This window comes from Rhinoraja longicauda, chromosome 31, assembly GCF_053455715.1.
Source record: "Rhinoraja longicauda isolate Sanriku21f chromosome 31, sRhiLon1.1, whole genome shotgun sequence".
NCBI lineage: Eukaryota > Metazoa > Chordata > Chondrichthyes > Rajiformes > Arhynchobatidae > Rhinoraja > Rhinoraja longicauda.
In genome coordinates, this window is record NC_135983.1 from 10,484,957 (window position 1) to 10,501,999 (window position 17,043).

At 40.1% G+C, this 17,043-nt stretch overlaps 1 protein-coding gene across 7 annotated transcripts in view; it reads right to left on the reverse strand.

Annotated features, from left to right (window-relative positions):
• The window catches only part of znf618 (zinc finger protein 618), an 89,048-nt gene that overhangs the window by 18,149 nt on the left and 53,856 nt on the right, over positions 1 to 17,043 (reverse strand). For 5 of the 7 annotated variants that reach the window (XM_078425806.1, XM_078425810.1, XM_078425809.1 and 2 more), the window contains 5 exons: positions 14,427 to 14,513; positions 9,894 to 9,971; positions 7,917 to 7,961; positions 4,084 to 4,173; positions 3,645 to 3,725 (listed from right to left, as the gene is read on the reverse strand). In XM_078425806.1, coding sequence (XP_078281932.1) covers positions 3,645 to 3,725; positions 4,084 to 4,173; positions 7,917 to 7,961; positions 9,894 to 9,971; positions 14,427 to 14,513 — 381 coding nt within the window. The remainder of the gene's footprint in view (positions 1 to 3,644; positions 3,726 to 4,083; positions 4,174 to 7,916; positions 7,962 to 9,893; positions 9,972 to 14,426; positions 14,514 to 17,043) is intronic. The other 2 variants (XM_078425811.1, XM_078425807.1) reach the window with 1 other exon arrangement.

A 17,043-nucleotide genomic window follows, 5' to 3' on the forward strand; every position in this document is an offset into this window, starting at 1 on the left:
TCCAAGTCAGGATCCAGCTCTGCTGCACAGGCTTGGTGTAATGCATGCAGGCATACAAGCTGAGCTTTGGACAAGTGACTGAAGAGTTTCCCCGAGGTACCCTAGGAGAAGTGATTCGGGTTACAGGCTTCAGGCAACGGAACGACTGATACACCAACGGGTGGGGAAGGGAGAAAGATGACTGGCCATTGTAGCACTACTGTGGAAACCGTAAGCAAGGGTAGCCAGCCTCAGGGTGAGCACATGCAGCTAACAGCCTCATGGCGGGGAAGCTGGGATAGAAGGTTGGAGGGGAATTGTGAGGGAAAGGGAGCGAGTGAATGACAAATGAAGCAGGGATATTGAGCAGGACAGTTTGTGAAGCAGAGGTATGGATATTAAAGGGGGTGTGAATTAAGGCTTAAGATAGGGAGATTCAAGAGGGGTGCTGATAAAAGGGATAATATTAAGAAAATAATGTGACATGTTTTAAACAGTCAAAATATCTAGGTTGGTAATGACATTAAGATGCTGTGGGAACAATAAATGACTGCATTCAGCAGTAAATTCCAGGCCCATAATTCAGTAAATTACATGTCTGTGCCACTGGAGAAATTCCTGCATTTCATGTGGTTTTATAAATGCCATAATTTTATATTATGCTGTAGCTTTCAGCTGCTGTCAGCAGTAGAAAAGGACAACTTGCCAGTCACTGAGATTTCAGATTTTGTTTTTAAATTAAAATCCCTACTCTGGTCAAAACTGGTTTGATAGCCTGGGACTAATTAACCAGGTAACTTGATACTAATATAGCAAACACTTAAAAATAAATTTCTGGGACTGAAGTGTCAGAGTTAAGCAGCACTAAGAAAGGCCCGCCAGCCAAGTTCATCCCTGCCATGCCAATATCCTGCATTTGGCTAATTTCCCTCCAAATCCCTTCTATCCATATATCTTTTAAGTAAGTTTTAATTGTTTCCAGGTACGGATAACACTGTGTATAATCGGATTACCTCCATATGTTTTTTTATTTACATTTATTGGAGCTAAGAGGATCGCACCAATGTCAAATAGTAAACAATCCTCTTTCTCCATCTTTAACCAATCCGGTTGTTGATCAGTGTCATCCAACCAGCAGGTTATATTTTTAATATTAACCGCCCAATAATAAAATAAGAAGTTAGGTAAGGCAATTCCTCCATTAGTTTTAGACTTACATAGATGTCTTTTATTTATTCTATGAGTCTTGTAGTCCCAAATAAAATTAGTAATAATTGAATCGATTTAAAAAAAAAACTTTTTTGGAAGATAGATTGAAATAAATTCAATTGCTTGAAATAAATATAGTAGCTGTGGAAGAAAGATCATCTTTATAGCATTATACTACGACCAACTAATGATATAGGAAGTGTTTTCCAAAATTGGATATTTCTGTGTAATTTAGTAAGTAAAGGAGGAAAATTTAATTTAAATAAAGAAGTATATTTCCTAGTCACGTAAATTCCAAGATATTTAAACTTTTCATAGACAATTTTAAAAGGAAATTGTTGAAGTATGGCCGGATTGTGCTCCATTATTGGCATAATTTCACTTTTGTACCAGTTAATTCTATAACCTGAAAATGAACCAAATTGATTTATGAGATTTAATAAATTCGGAATGCTAATTTCTGGATTTGTAATGTATATTAATACATCATCCGCAAATAAAGAAATTTTATTGGTTGTATGTTTAGTGTTATAACCGTGAATATCTGAATTTGATCTAATACTCTCAGCAAGTGGTTCTATAACGAGGGCAAATAGAAGCGGAGATAGTGGGCATCCTTGTCTACAACCCCTAAATAAATGAAATTTGGATGACAGCATTTGATTAGTTAATATTCTAGCTGTTGGGGATGTATATAAAAGTTTCACCCATGAACAAAAATTTTCACCTAATTGAAATGTTTCCATCACTGAGAAAAGATAGGGCCATTTTACTTGATCAAATGCTTTTTCAGCATCTAGCGAATTGATTGCTAAATCTTCGTTTAATAGTCTATTTGAATATATTATATTGAACAAGCGTCTCAAATTGAAAAATGAATATCGTTTAGCTATAAAGCCTGATTGATCGGGGTGTATCAATTTATCTATAACTAGACTTCATCTATGAGCTAAGATTTTCGCTAATATCTTCTGATCAGTATTTAAAAGAGCTATCGCTCTGTACGAACCAGGGTCTTCAGAATCCTTATCTTTTTTAGGAATAAGTATTATTGTTGATTCAGTCAGAGTTTGTGGTAATCTCTGTTGTTTAAAGGCGTAACTATATACAGTTTGCAAACGTGGAGAGATCAAATCACTAATTTTTTTATAAAATTCATTATTTAAGCCGTCAGGGCCAGGAGTCTTCCCATTTTTCATGGATTTAATGGTCTCTTCAACGTCTTTCATAGTTATTTCTGCGCCCAGTAAATTTCTGTCACTCACATTCAAACCAGGGAGGTTACATTCCTGCAAAATGTTTTGCATCTGCGCAGAGCTATCTGTTATTTTTGATGAATATAATGTCTGATAAAATTACAAAAATCTCTGATTAATATCCTTGGGTAGTTTAAGCAAATCTCCGTTTTCTGATCTAATTTTATGAATTGTAGAATCATCTAATTTACGTAGTTGACGTGCTAGCAATTTCTGTGGTTTATCTCCAAATTCAAAATGTTTTTGTTTAGTATATTGAAAAAGCCTTAAAATATGAGCTGAGAGTATATAATTTAACTTATATTTGAGAGCTGCGATTTTGTTATGTATTTCAATAGAGGGAGCAATGGCATTTGTTATGTCTAACTGTTTTATCTGACTTTCTAGCTCATGTTGTTCAACCCGCTTCTTCTTGTTTTGAGACGCTTGAAAAGCAATAATACATCCTCTCACAAACGCTTTAAATGTTTCCCAAAGCAGGGACGCAGGTGTTTCAGGGAGGTCATTTGCGTTAAAAAAAAGTTTCAATTTGCGATTTAAGATAGTCATAACATGCTGTTTCATTTAAAATTTGAGGATTAAATCTCCAATTGGTCTGTTTCCCCGTTACTCCTTGGAGTTTTACCCTAAATGTTAAAGGGGCATGATCGGATATAATAATATTATATTTTGAATTATACGTATAAGGAATAAGTTTGGAGTCCACCTTTTAAACACTGTAACTGCACCCATCCCTACAGCTTCCTCTGGCAGATCATTCCATATAAAAACCACCCTCTGTGTAATGGAACCCAATGCAATCAAGGAATTCCATGCACTAACAGCTGAAAACTCAAAAGTTGGTAGAGCTGCTGCCTCAAAGCTCCAGAGAACCTCCTTTGATTCTGACCTCAGTTGTTATCTGTGTGGAGTTTGTACTTTTTCCCTGTAATCCTGTGGGTTTCTTCCCACATCCCAAAGATGCGAGGGTCTGTATCTTAATAGGCCTTTGTAAATTGCCTTTCATGTGTAGGGAATGGAGGTGAAAGTGGAAGAAGCAGAGCTAGGTGATCGATGGTCGGCGTGGACTTGGTTGGTCGAAGTGCTTGTTTCTGTGTTCTATCTTTCAATTTAGAACACCATGTAATGGAACGGCACTGAGAATTGACAAAATGAATGCACTTTCATGAATTAAAAGAAATTCATTAAAATAAATCATACTTGATCCAGGGCTGCGTATAGTTTCCTCCACCTGTTCAGTTTTCACTTCTGCTGATGTCTCAACCGCATGATCATACGGATCTATGATTAAAAGATATTAGTTTTACTTAACAAAACAAGAAATACACAAGCAATAATGTATAGAATAGCTTTCCTACCCACTGCCAATTTGTTTAAGGTGTGCTTTGGACGCTACAGTTGGGGATGTACTCTTCCTGTATCAACTATATGGACATATTCAGATTGTGACCTAAACATACTGTGGAAACTGGAAAAGGGGACACACAGTCATCCCTCAATCTTAGGAGTGAATGAATTTTGTGAGAACTCTATTATAAATCTACTGTTTAGGTGAGATTTAAAGAACTGCTCCTGGACTTTTATTGCTACTGATGTCATTCAAAATGTGCAGCAAATGGAACAATTTGCAAATACATACCATCCACTGCATGCAAATCCCGATGTTCTTGGAAACAGCTGTAATATTTATATTTCTTGCCACAAATGTCACACATATACCTAAAATTTTCTGGAAACAAGGGGAGGAAATAAAAAAGTCAGTAAATTTGGCTTGTGTTCAATTTTTGGGCTTGTATTCAATGTATCAATTTAATAGCAAATGGCTGGCCAGAGAACAAAGGCACACACTAAAGGGAAAACCCCACTCACATCTTAAATTCTCCCTGCAAATGGAGATGATACAAATCGACTGTGTGTTCATTCCAACTCAACATCAACAGGCGAATGGGACAAATGCATGAAGTACCCTTTTCTAACTATTCCGTACAAGTAGACAACCAGGCAGATGATCACAATCCTAGGTCAACTTCAATCAACACAGAAAATTATACATTTCAAAACTGACAAGCACAGCCGCCCTTTTAAATAACTATTTTGTTTTAAGAAAAAAAATAACACCTCAACATGTTATCATCAAAAACACATGGTTCAGCATTGTTGAGGGGTAGAATTTCACTTGTAGTTAACTCTGAAATACAAGTTTTTCCCTCTATGCATTTAAACACAATTCAGAAGATATTCACACAAATCTAAGGTAAGCCCCTATAGGTCGACAGGACCATAAAATTCTCCACAACTAAAAATATATCATGCTCAAATGGTGCCAAATCTTAAGGGAAATCTGGGGGGAAAAATTAAATGCACATCTGATATTCATTTACACACCCCACTAATGGATAAGTAATAGGTGCAGCAAGACAAAATTAATATTTTGATGTATACTTCATTATACTTCAAGCCAGTTTTTAATTATAAAATAGTTTGTTAAGACGGGTTAATAAAACTGTGTATGCAAGTTTGTCAGATTGTAATCACAGCCTTTGCCTATATTAAGGGACACATATGCAAACAATAGAAGATATAATAGAATGTAGGTTTTATTTACAAATGGTAAGTTATGTCAAAATGGATCCAAATAACCTCGATCCTATAAAATGTGTATGAAGGAACTGCAGATGCTGGTTTAAACCAAAGATAGGCACAAAATGCTGGAGTAACTCAGCGGGACAGGCAGCATCTCTGGAGAGCAAGAATGGATGATGTTTCAGGTCGAGACTCTTCTTCAGACTGATGTCAGGGGATGTGTAAGGTGTGAAAACAGGACAAAGGGAATGAAGCTCAGGGAAATGTAGAATAGATCATTGTTAGCTGGGCAAAGGTAACAACAAAGCAAACAGAGATAAAATGTAGTCGGAGACAGTAAGACTGGTCGGAGAACTGGGAAGGTGGAGGGATGGAGAGAGAGGGAAAGCAAGGGTCACTTGAGGTTAGAGAAGTCAATGTTCATACTGCTGGGTATAAGCTGCCCAAGCGAAATACGAGGTGCTGTTCCTCCAATTTGCGCTGGGCCTCATCCTGACACTGGAGGAGGTCCAGGACAGAAAGGTCAGTGTGGGAATGGGAGGGGGAGTTAAGGTGTTTCACAACGGGGAGATCAGGTAGGTCTAGGCGGACTGAGCGGAGGTGTTCAGCAAAATGATCGCCGAGTTCATGCCTGGTCTCGCTGACATATATAGGAGTCCACACCTGGAACAGCAGATACAGTAGATCAGGTTGGCGGTGTAAGTGAACCTCTGCCTCACCTGAAAAGACTGTCGGGGTCCTTGGACTTATCTGATGACAGATTGGGAAATGGGAAGGTGCAATGAGACCTGGGTGTGCTTGTACATCAGTCACTGAAAGTAAGCATGCAGGTACAGCAGGCAATGAAGAAAGCTAATGGCATGTTGGCCTTCATTGCGAGAAGATTTGAGTTTAGGAGCGAGGAGGTCCCACTGCAGTTGTACAGGGCCCTGCTGGGACCGCACCTAGAGTATTGCGTGCAATTGTGGTCTCCAAATTTGAGGAAGGACATTATTGCTATTGAGGGGGTGCAGCGTAGGTTCGCCAGATTATTTCCCTGGATGGAAGGAGTGATGTATGATGAAAGAATGGGTTGACTGGGCTTGTATTCACTGGAATTTAGAAGGATAAGAGGAGATCTCATAGAAACATAAAAAATTCTTAAAGGATTGGACAGACTAGATGCAGGAAAAATGTTCCTGATATTGGGGCCGTATTGAACCATGGGTCACAATTTAAGAAGGGGCAGGCCATTTAGAACTGAGATGAGGAAAAACTTCTTCACCCAGAGAGTTATAAATCTGTGGAATTCTCTGCCACAGAAGGCAGTGGAGGCCAATTCACTGGATGTTTTCAAGAGAGAGTAAGATTTAGGGGAAAAAGCAGGAACGGGGTACTGATTTTAGATGATCAGCCATAATCATATTGAATGGCGATGCTGGCTCGAAGGGCCGAATGGCCTAATCCTGCACCTATTTTTCTATGAACAGAGTAGCAGTTGAGCGTACTACTGTCATTATGGTTGGGTTACCAGTGCCCACTCGAAGGTTTCAGTACTTAATTTGTTAATTGAATGTCTTATTTTTCAGCACTAAATCCTTTGGTACTGGCCTTATGGTCACTATGAAGGTTGATGATCAAACAGGTCTGAAAGGAGATGGGTCAACATTTGGAGATATCAGTTGGTTATTTTGAAGTCAGTTTTGAGATGGGGGGGGGGGGTAATAAACGAAAAGGTGGTGGGTAAAACACTGAAGGAATACATGCAGGTAAGGCTCTGGAGAGGTAGAGGTTCAAAGAGTATAAAATACACCATTTCAGGTTGAAATGGGCATGAATAACTAACTTGCTCTGGATTTCTATGGGATTTGCACATGCACTGAGCAATGCGCACATGAATCCCAAATGATAATAATTTGGCCACAGGGTGGGTAAAACAAACCCTGGCACAGGACAGAACTGCAAAACCATGTAGAGGAAAACCTTACCCAGCTTTATCACTGTTAAATCTGTAAAGGATTCCCAATGCTTTCATGTGCTTGACATTTAGAAACCTTTAGAAACTACATTGCCTTTTTGCTCACAGAACATTTAGATGAATGGCCATATTGATCCCACACTAGGTCTAACCAGAGGCATCCAGGCTTCCGAGCATTTCTGAAGGGGATCCCAGTCTCTGGGCTCCAGGGTGAATCCAGTGGTAGAATGCAGCTGGGAAAATTCACAGTGAAGATCAGCCAGCAAGTCTGAGACCTTAATGCTCAAACTGAAGACCTGAAACTTGCCATCGCTTACGTGGGCAAATGGGTTCAGTTCACTGCAGAACCCAGAGAAGTCTAAACTACTGAAACAGAATTGGAAGGTTGTGGACTTTGTGATTCACAGTGTGAATGTCCAAGATTGGATTGGGCAGTGGGTAAAGATAAAGGATTTGCATAACGAATGGGCAAAACGATTAGAACCATGCTCACTTGGAGCATAAATGCAACCATGGACCAGTTGGATTGAGTGATGCATGTCTTTACTGCAATTCAATGCAAAAACAAAATTCTTGAGATCAACCTACTTCTCTTTCCTCACTTTGTTACATACTTCAATTGATAGCCTCCCGTTTTGCCTCATCCATCAAATCTGAATAACCTGGCCTCTCCTTTTAAAATCTGTCTTCCACTAAAATACTTGGTTATCAATCAAGTCCCACATTAAAAATAAACATGAAAATGCATTGGCCCACAAAATGTAGCGTTTCCGATACTGTACTGCTTGGTTTTGATGTGCATGGTGCAGTTTCTTTAATCTAACGTAACTGTCACATTTTCTCCACTGCGTCCCACTGCATGTAAGCCACTCGTGTTCAAATGGAGGTGGTTAATAAACGTTATGAAGGAACATTTGGCACAGAGTACTCACTTGCCTGTGGAGAATTTTCAGCTGATACAGAGGAGGTTTCATTTTCTGTGAAAATAAACAAAATGTATATTCTTAACTCAAAAACCTGTAACACTGTATGCCCAATTATTTATCACATCAAACTAGATGTTTCGATATTTGGGAAATGCTCCAAACCAAAATACTCAAAATCTGAAGTAAAAACAGACAATGCTGGAAATATTCAACAGGTTAGGCTGATTAGTGGCAGGAGAATCACTGGTAATAGGTCATAATAATGACCTTCTATCAAGATTGGTTCAATTTAGAAATGGAACAAGTCTTAACTTAGAGAGGGAGGGTGGGGTGGGGATAAAAACAAAAATGCTTGTTTGAGTCATGTAAAGACTGGGGGGGGTTGACTGACACAAGTGCATATATTGCCAATGAAGGGCACAGAAGGCCAGTGAATAACAAAAGTAGAAATAAGGAACTGCAGGTCTGGTTTACACAAAACGACACAAGGTGCTGGAGTAACACAGTAGGCCAGGCAGCTTCTCTGGAGAGCATGGATTGGTGATGTTTCAGATTGTGGTGGTGGTGGGGGGGAAGAAAGAGAGCTGGGAGAGGCAGGACAAAGCATGGCAGGTAATAGGTGCACACAGGCAAGGGGGGATTTTGATAGGCAGATAGCTGGAACAAAGGCCAGAGATGGTAGCAGGTGTGAGGCGGACTGATTGGAATTGCAAATTGTGAAGCCAGTTGAAGGAATGCAGCTCGAGAGGAAGAGGAGAAATAGGTGAGAGTCCAAGTGGGACACAATAAAAGTTGAGTTTGCATGAAGCCTACAGGGGATGATAAATGAAATCTGAAATTTTGTTATTCACTAACCATTCCCACCTTTCACCCAGCACCACTGTCATTCATGTCATCCACTTTCTCCTGATCTCTACCACAACTTGGACCATCTCTCCCCTCTCTACCAGTTTACATTTGTTTTATTTCAACTTTTCCCAGCCATACAAGAACAGAGGAAAAGAGAACCGATGCAGCCATTTGATTTCTCTTATCTACACGACTATTCCTTAAAATTATGGCCGATCTTCTATCCCCAGAGTCCTTGATTTTTCCAACTTCCAAAATATCTATTGATCTCTGCTTTGAATACGGTCAGGAAAATGAATCCAAAGATTCATCACCCTCTGTTTTTAGAAAAAATATCTCAATCTTGAGAAGCTGGTCAGAGAAAACGTGTACTGTGGAGTCCTGCAAGAATTATGCATGTTTCAATGAATTCTTTCTCACTCTAAGCTCTAAGGAATATTGACTTGATCTACTCATTCTCTCCTCTTACAGAAAATCCACTTTCTCAGGAATGTGTTGTAAATCTTTGCCGTCTCCACACTGTGGCAAATTAGGCTAAAACGATACATAATATTCAAGGGTGCTGTCCCATCTAGGCCCTGTTCATTACAGTGAGGCATCTTTGCACTCTACTCAAATGCCTTACCAATAAGGACAACTATTCATTTCCCTTCCTCATTGCCCAGATGAAAGATTATCAGCCTGTAAGATTGACCATCATTCTCTCCACACATGCTGCCCGGCCCTCTGCATTTCAGTTTTTATTTGGAAGATGATGAGCATGCTAAATAACATCTTATTCAAATACCAGAGATTCACAACAAAGCAATAAACGTTTTGCACAATGCCATTTTGATGATATCAAAACTACACCATTACTGCAGTTAACCCTTTGAGTACTGCGGGAGCATCTTAGCTCCAAAATGAATAATAAGTTTTCAACTTTTAAATTTTATTCAAGAAACACTGCAAATGAAGAAATGCTGTCAGGTTCCATAGATTCTTCTAATTCTAGCTTTATAATGCTTAGGATTTGAATGCCACAGTTTTGGTGTTAGATGCCATGTTCACATTCGGAAAATTGTATAAAGGGGAAAAAAAAATCACTACTCAAAGGGTTAAGCCAATAAATGCATTAAAAAAATAAGCGTGTACCTAGGTGTGCTCTCACATGTGCCCGGAAGCAGCTGTAGTACTTGTACTTCTTCCCACAGGCACCACATACATAGGCCCCTGAAACAAAGAAGGAGTCAGACTTTCGACAGGGGCTCAAATTCACTATATTATTTGTTTTAGAAAGGCCATATCTTATATTGTGAGGAAGGAAAACCAACCACTAATTCTCGTACATTAAGTTTATCTTAAGCTATATACACTAACTTCTCATTAAAAGTCTAATCACGATTTTCCCTTTCCTAATATAAACAAACTCGACGACATAATGAAGAGAAACCAAAGGTTAAACAGAGGAACCAAAAGAGCAAGCACTGCAGTAACGATGTATGGCAATGCAGTAGAAGTGAGCAGGTAGCTTGCTGGTTGCAATGCCAATTGCTGCAGCAATTAGTGGGAACCAGTTTTCCCCAGCCTATCTATTATTTTAAGTAATTCTCAATTCAGAGAGACTGCGCAAGATTATTTAATTTAAGTACCTTGCTATTTATGCACGGTCCTGTCACTTGGGTTTTAATTCAATCAAAACTTCATCGTATCAAATCAAAACATGGTAACCTCTCTAAAATTCGTAAAAATTTAAAAAAAAGAAAAAACTGGAAATCAGCAAAAAGCACCACATATAATACTGGAAACAAAGGATCCGTTCTTAATCTGAACTGGAAAACATGACCATTAGTATTTAAAAGCAGAGCGAAGGCAAAAATAAGGAGTGCGCAGGTGAATTGACAGGGCGACATCTAGCAGACATGGTCCTTGCAATAGACAATGTAATGGTGTGCCATAACATGAGCTTATGGTACAAGAAATGCAAAAGTGAAAAGCTGAAGCATTGAGTCACAAGTCAGGAAAAGCTGGCACAAGACAGAAGCCGACAGCTCAAAGAAGCAACGCAACTTGAGTGCTAATCTGTCTCCTCATCTCCAGTACTAACACTGGGCCCATGGACCAAACTACTCCTACCGCAGTATCAATTAGAATTAATGCCTGAAATCATTAAATACGTTGAGATGATTGAAAGAAATATTCCTTGAGCTTGCATGGGGCTCACACACAACAGCACAAGGTCAATTTGGACACAGTGTTCAAGTATCAGGTGACAGAGAACTTAAGGTGATACCTGCAGAGTGGCTAGAATTGTCCAAAATGGTTACATAATGGTCAGTTGTCCCATTGTACAGAATTTTGCACTACTACGTAATTAAGCCCCAAAGGCTCAAGGTGCAGACTTAATGGTTGGAGATCATTTATGGAGTGACCAAAGGGCAAAAGGGCATCTCAATCCTGCACTGATGGAGGTGATATATCTGGTGCAAAGCTGCTATTCAGTCTGCCTCACCTTATCCTGCGTTATCCAAATATTTAATCATCACCTGATTATCTTCTCAAGCACATCTCAAGTCATATTTTTCTGTGTTTTTTCTTTGTAATCCTTCCTCCCATCCCCTCCAACACCACTTCCCAAACTCATCCCAATATAGTTCAATTCTTGGCTTGTGTTTCTGATGGGAATTTTGCCCTGAACTGCAGATTCTTCTCCAGAAAATTACTGAACCACTGCCACATGAAACTATTGTGCTAATAATTTTAAAATTATGTGCAATGCACAATGTGGCAGTTTGAACCCCTTCTTAAATATCACTTCACCACATATCAATTCTACAAGACCTGCAAGGGTACTTCTGCTAGCATTATATTCTATAACCGAGACTTAATGCATGGAATGGAACAAACCAGGTTCAGCAATGGTTACCCTTTCAAAAACAAAAATATTTGAGGAATATATCAGCATTTCTGCATCAAATAAAAAATACAATACAATTATTTGTTCAGAGATATTTTAAGCCTCTGTCTCATGATAATTTGTTAGTAATTATGTAAAAATAGGCACTGTTTTATAGTTTTGGTGCAGGGGTGCTTAGGGAGTCAGTACTCAGAGGGTTAACTATCGATGGTCATACCATGACCAAATTCTTTCAGACTTAAATAAAAATGATTAACTGGAAAACCGTTAACAGCAAAATCCTGATCAAAACACTGAAAATTAAACTTGCTCAACACATACTTTGCTATATTTCATTGAATAAGAAAGCTGCTGACATGTTGACGTTACTTAGTGCTGTGAACATTACCGTGGTAACAACCAGGGTGCAGTTGAAATAATACTTCAAATCTGGAGACAACTTTGAAGGAATCTGAATATATTACTTTTTTCTACACATGGTTTAAAACAAACTACTTGTAAGACACTTGCGACATCTCTTCCAGTTTATAGAGACTTGTGTCAACAGCATATCAATCCATACCTGCATTCTATCCTCTGTGGAGTCTCATCTTTGAATAGGATGATAGAGCAGCAAACATTTCCACAATTCTATATTAATTATTTTCTATACTTGAACAGATATGTGATGTGAGGAAAGTAATTTTTGTTTTCTTTTCCAAAGTTCATTGCTCATTTGGAGAAGGTAGGAAAAAATCAGCTTCCAGAATGAGAACTGAATAAATTCATCCCGTGTATCATACATATCCTGTATATCAAGGATCCAAATGAATCCAACATAAAGCGATACTGATCATACATTCCAATAGTGCCCCTCATCAACATCTGCACATGTACACACACCATGGATAAACAAATCATAAGTGACAGTGCTGCTTGATTTCCATTTCCCATTCCAGGAGGGCAAATGAAGCCTTACCCAGATGAGATATGTTTATTCAGTGTACAGAAGTGGCTGAATCATTGATGTTCCAGGTTTGGAACAGTTCAACTATTTTAATAAAAAAGTTCTCTATCAGGCAAGCCCCAATGGTGCCAGGTAGGCTCAAAACAAAGCAAACAGGATCTGGCATGCCCATGCTAAACTGATTATTCAGATCATTGATGTAAACTCACTACTTAGAACTGCTGCCATATTCACTTGAGTAAGCCAGCGGCTCTTAAAAATTAATTAAGATGATATACACATGCAGATGCCTTTCTCAAAACAAAACCTTGCTAACATTTTTCCGTTGATTTTGTCAGCATCCTGACTAACAGACAGTAATGACAGCTGTTAACTTCTGTCATACGTGGATGAATCAGCAAGGCGCTCCCAGAACAGTACTTCAATGTAAAGCACTAGTCGCTGTTCTCAGCTAAACATTTCTGGTCTAAACTGATTATCTAATTAGTTTTAGAACCACAAGGTTACAGCGAATATTTGTTAATGCAAACATAAAATTGAGAGTACAACTAAACAGCATAAATCTTGTTAACAGGATAATTACAGGACTACCGTTAGTACTCAATAATGTTGTTTTACAAGTCTCAATAGAATTAACATTAGATAAATAAAATTTAAGTATTTACAAACTGGGCACTAAATTAGATTGAAAAATGAAGAAATTGCTAGTTTGTTATCATACTAAAATACCAAATGCTCTAACTTGTCTAATATCTCCACAATACATTTTCAATGTTATCTATCTATATTACCAGATTTTATTTCTACATTGCAAACATTATTATTTGGTGCAACATTTTTTTTTAAATGAGCTGCTTCATGGATTGAATAACAAGTCAAAAGAGTTTGTTCAGAATATGGAAAATTGCCCAAACCACAGCATTTACAAAGAGGAAAATGGATACTTAAAACATAATAAGATTGGGCAGAGACAACAGAGATTTATCAAAGCAACATTGTACTTGGTAAATATGAGGTTTTTGACAGCAACTAAAGTGTCCTGTGTTTCAGAATATTTATTTAAAAATAAGGACTAGGCCATTTTGGACTGAGATGAGGGAAAAACATTTTCACCCAGAGTTGTGAATCTGTGGAATTCTCTGCCACAGAAGGTAATGGAGGCCAATTCACTGGATATATTCAAGAGAGTTATATATAGCTTTTAGGGCTAATGGAATCAAGGGATATGGGAAGAAAACAGGACCGGGGTATTGATTTTGGATGATCAGCCATGATCATATTGAATGGCAGTGCTGGCTCAAAGGGCCGAATGGCCTACTACTGCACCTATTTTCTATGTTTCCATTTTAGTTTTGTTGTAAGGAGCAGTATTGATAATGGGGAACAAGTAAGTGTGATTAACTTGCATATTAGAAGTCATTTTACATAATTTTACACAAGGGGTTGCAAGAACCCATGGAATCGGGGGCAATGTACCAATGAGAACAGATGTTGGTTTGCAATCGGGAAACAACGGGAACAACGAGTTCAGAGATTGAAATAACTGGGTAATTAGTGTAATCTACATGTATGATTTAGATGAGAGGACAAAAGGTGTACATTGCCAAGTTTATTTGCTGATACAGCTGGGTGGCAGTAGGGTCTGTGAGAAGAATACGAATAGAATATAGTGTACGGAAAATGTGAAGTTGTTTACTTTAGTAGAAACACTTTTCGAAAAGGACAGGAGACTTTAGTTGCTGTCAAAAACCTCATATTTACCAAGTACAATGTTGCTTTGATAAATCTCTGTTGTATAACTAAACTTTTAATTAGTCTTACTCACTCAGTGAAGCCTGCTGCTGTGACTTCCACTCCATGTTTTCCTTCTGATCATTCATTTGGCTGGATTTCCCAGGGTGCCCGTCAATATCTGTTGAAGTAATGAAGAAATCAGTGTCCATGACATTGATGAAATTATATGTTAAGAGATCCCAGCTTGCCCCAAACTAGTACAGGCAGAGTTGCTGCTTTACAGCGAATGCAGCGCCGGAGACTCAGGTTCGATCCTGACTACGGGTGCTGCACTGTAGGAGTTTGTACGTTCTCCCCGTGACCTGCGTGGGTTTTCTCCGAGATCTTCGGTTTCCTCCCACACTCCAAAGACGTACAGGTATGTAGGTTAATTGGCTGGGTAAATGTAAAAATTGTCCCTAGTGGGTGTAGGATAGTGTTAATGTGCGGGGATCGCTGGGCGGCACGGACTTGGTGGGCCGAACAGGCCTGTTTCCGGCTGTATATATATGATATGATATGATAAATCAAAACATTGGCGAGGATCGGTGATGAATTGAGTTGATCCAAGGAAAATATTTCATACCAGGCAAATATCCCAAGACATATGCAAGGAAAAAATAAATTTTGGTTTGCAGGTTTGCTTATTCCATATTTCGAAAGTCACAAAATTATAGTTCAGGTTTAGTTTAGGTTAATGTCACATGTACAGAGGATCAGCAAAAAGCTTTTTTCGCAGGTGGCCGCTGGACTTACATCGCCCGGTGCAGCTCGGCTGCGGGGCTTAACACCGCCCGGTGCAGCTCGGCTGCGGGGCTTAACACCGCCCGGTGCAGCTCGGCTGCGGGGCTTAACACCGCCCGGTGCAACTCGGCTGCGGGACTTAACACCGCCCGGTGCAGCTCGGCTGCGGGGCTTAACACCGCCCGGTGCAACTCGGCTGCGGGACTTTACATCGCCCGGTGCAGCTCGGCTGCGGGGCTTAACACCGCCCGGTGCAGCTCGGCTGCGGGGCTTAACACCGCCCGGTGCAGCTCGGCTGCGGGGCTTAACACCGCCCGGTGCAGCTCGGCTGCGGGGCTTAACACCGCCCGGTGCAACTCGGCTGCGGGACTTAACACCGCCCGGTGCGGCTCGGCTGCGGGACTTTTCACCGCCGGTGCGGCTCGGCTGCGGGACTTAGCTGCGCAAGGCTTGGTCGCGGGCCTTTCATCGCCCGGTTCGGCCGCGAGACGTTTCAGCGCCCGGTGCGGGGACTGTGCGGGTCGGTTGGGGACGAGCTGTCTGTCCGTGGGCGTGGGGAAGAGAGGGGAAGTTTTGTTGCCTCCATCACAGTGAGGGGGTGTTTGGAGTCACTGTGATGGACGTTTGTGTTGGGGTTATGTGTCTTGTGTTCTTTTTTTTTTTCTATGACTGCTATGTAGTTTCGTTCGGTACTTCGGTACCGAACGACAAATAAAGCTCTGTTATAGCTGTTATATTTGAACATAACCCAAGTAAGTAGTGTATCAAGGCCATTTGGGAGGCTCGTTTGGGTTTGAACAAAACTTCCAACAGAATTTGAGAATAGTAGGATGCATATCCTGTTCCAAATTTTGGTTTCGCCAAAGGGCTTGCCGAGGGATGGACATTGGCAGTGCGGGCAATAGTTCTGCAGTTGTAAAATGTTTGGGAAAGAACTGCAGATGATGGTTTAAATCGAAGGTAGACACAAAATGCTGCAGTAACTCAGCGGGACAGACAGCATCTCTGGAGAGAAGGAATGGGTGACGTTTCGGGACGAGACCCTTCCTCAGTCTGATGTCAGGGAAGTGGGCAGTACAAAGATAAAATGAAGTCAAAGACGGTAAGACTGGTGGGAGAACTAGGAAGGGGGAGGGGATGAAGAGAGTGGGAAAGCAAGGGCTACGAAGTTAGAGAAGTCAATGTTCAATGTTAGAGAAGTCAATGTGCAAGCCACTGAAGCGAAATACAAGGTGCTGTTCCTCCAATTTGCCCTGGGCCTCACTCTGACAATGGAGGAGGCCCAGGCTAGAAAGGTCTGTGGAGTTAAAAGCGTTGAGCAACCGGGAGATCAGGTAGGTGTTGGCGGACCGAGCGGAGGTGTTCAGCGAAAAGATCACCGAGCCTGCGCTTGGTCTTGCCGATATACAGGAGTCCACACCTAGAACAGCGGATACACTAGATGAGGTTGGAGATGCAAATGTAAAATGTTTATTTAGCTCAATAAAATATAACTCTTGGTTGTAAGAGGATTAAGCCTGCATTCTAGACATTGACTAAAATTGGAATGGGTTATACCATTTTGTTTGCGTTTGAAAACCAAGGTTAAGTAAGCCAAAGGTAGATCCAAAATGCTGGAGTAACTCAACAGGATAGGCAGCAACTCTGAAGAGAATGGGTGATGTTTTGTGTCGAGACTCTTCTTCAGTTAAGTAAGCCACATAGATTATGGATAATGTATGAGACTTTTGAATGAGAACCTTAAAATGGAGAGAGAGGTGCTGTTGTTAGAAAAAATATGGAAAGACTCTAGGTTCTTCCCCCTCTCACTTTCACAGTAATTTTCTAAATATTGTTACTATTTCATGCCTACTGTCAAGCAGTCAGTGACCTGGATTCAATCCTGACCTCAGGTGCTGTGTGGAATTTGTACTTTATTCCCGTGA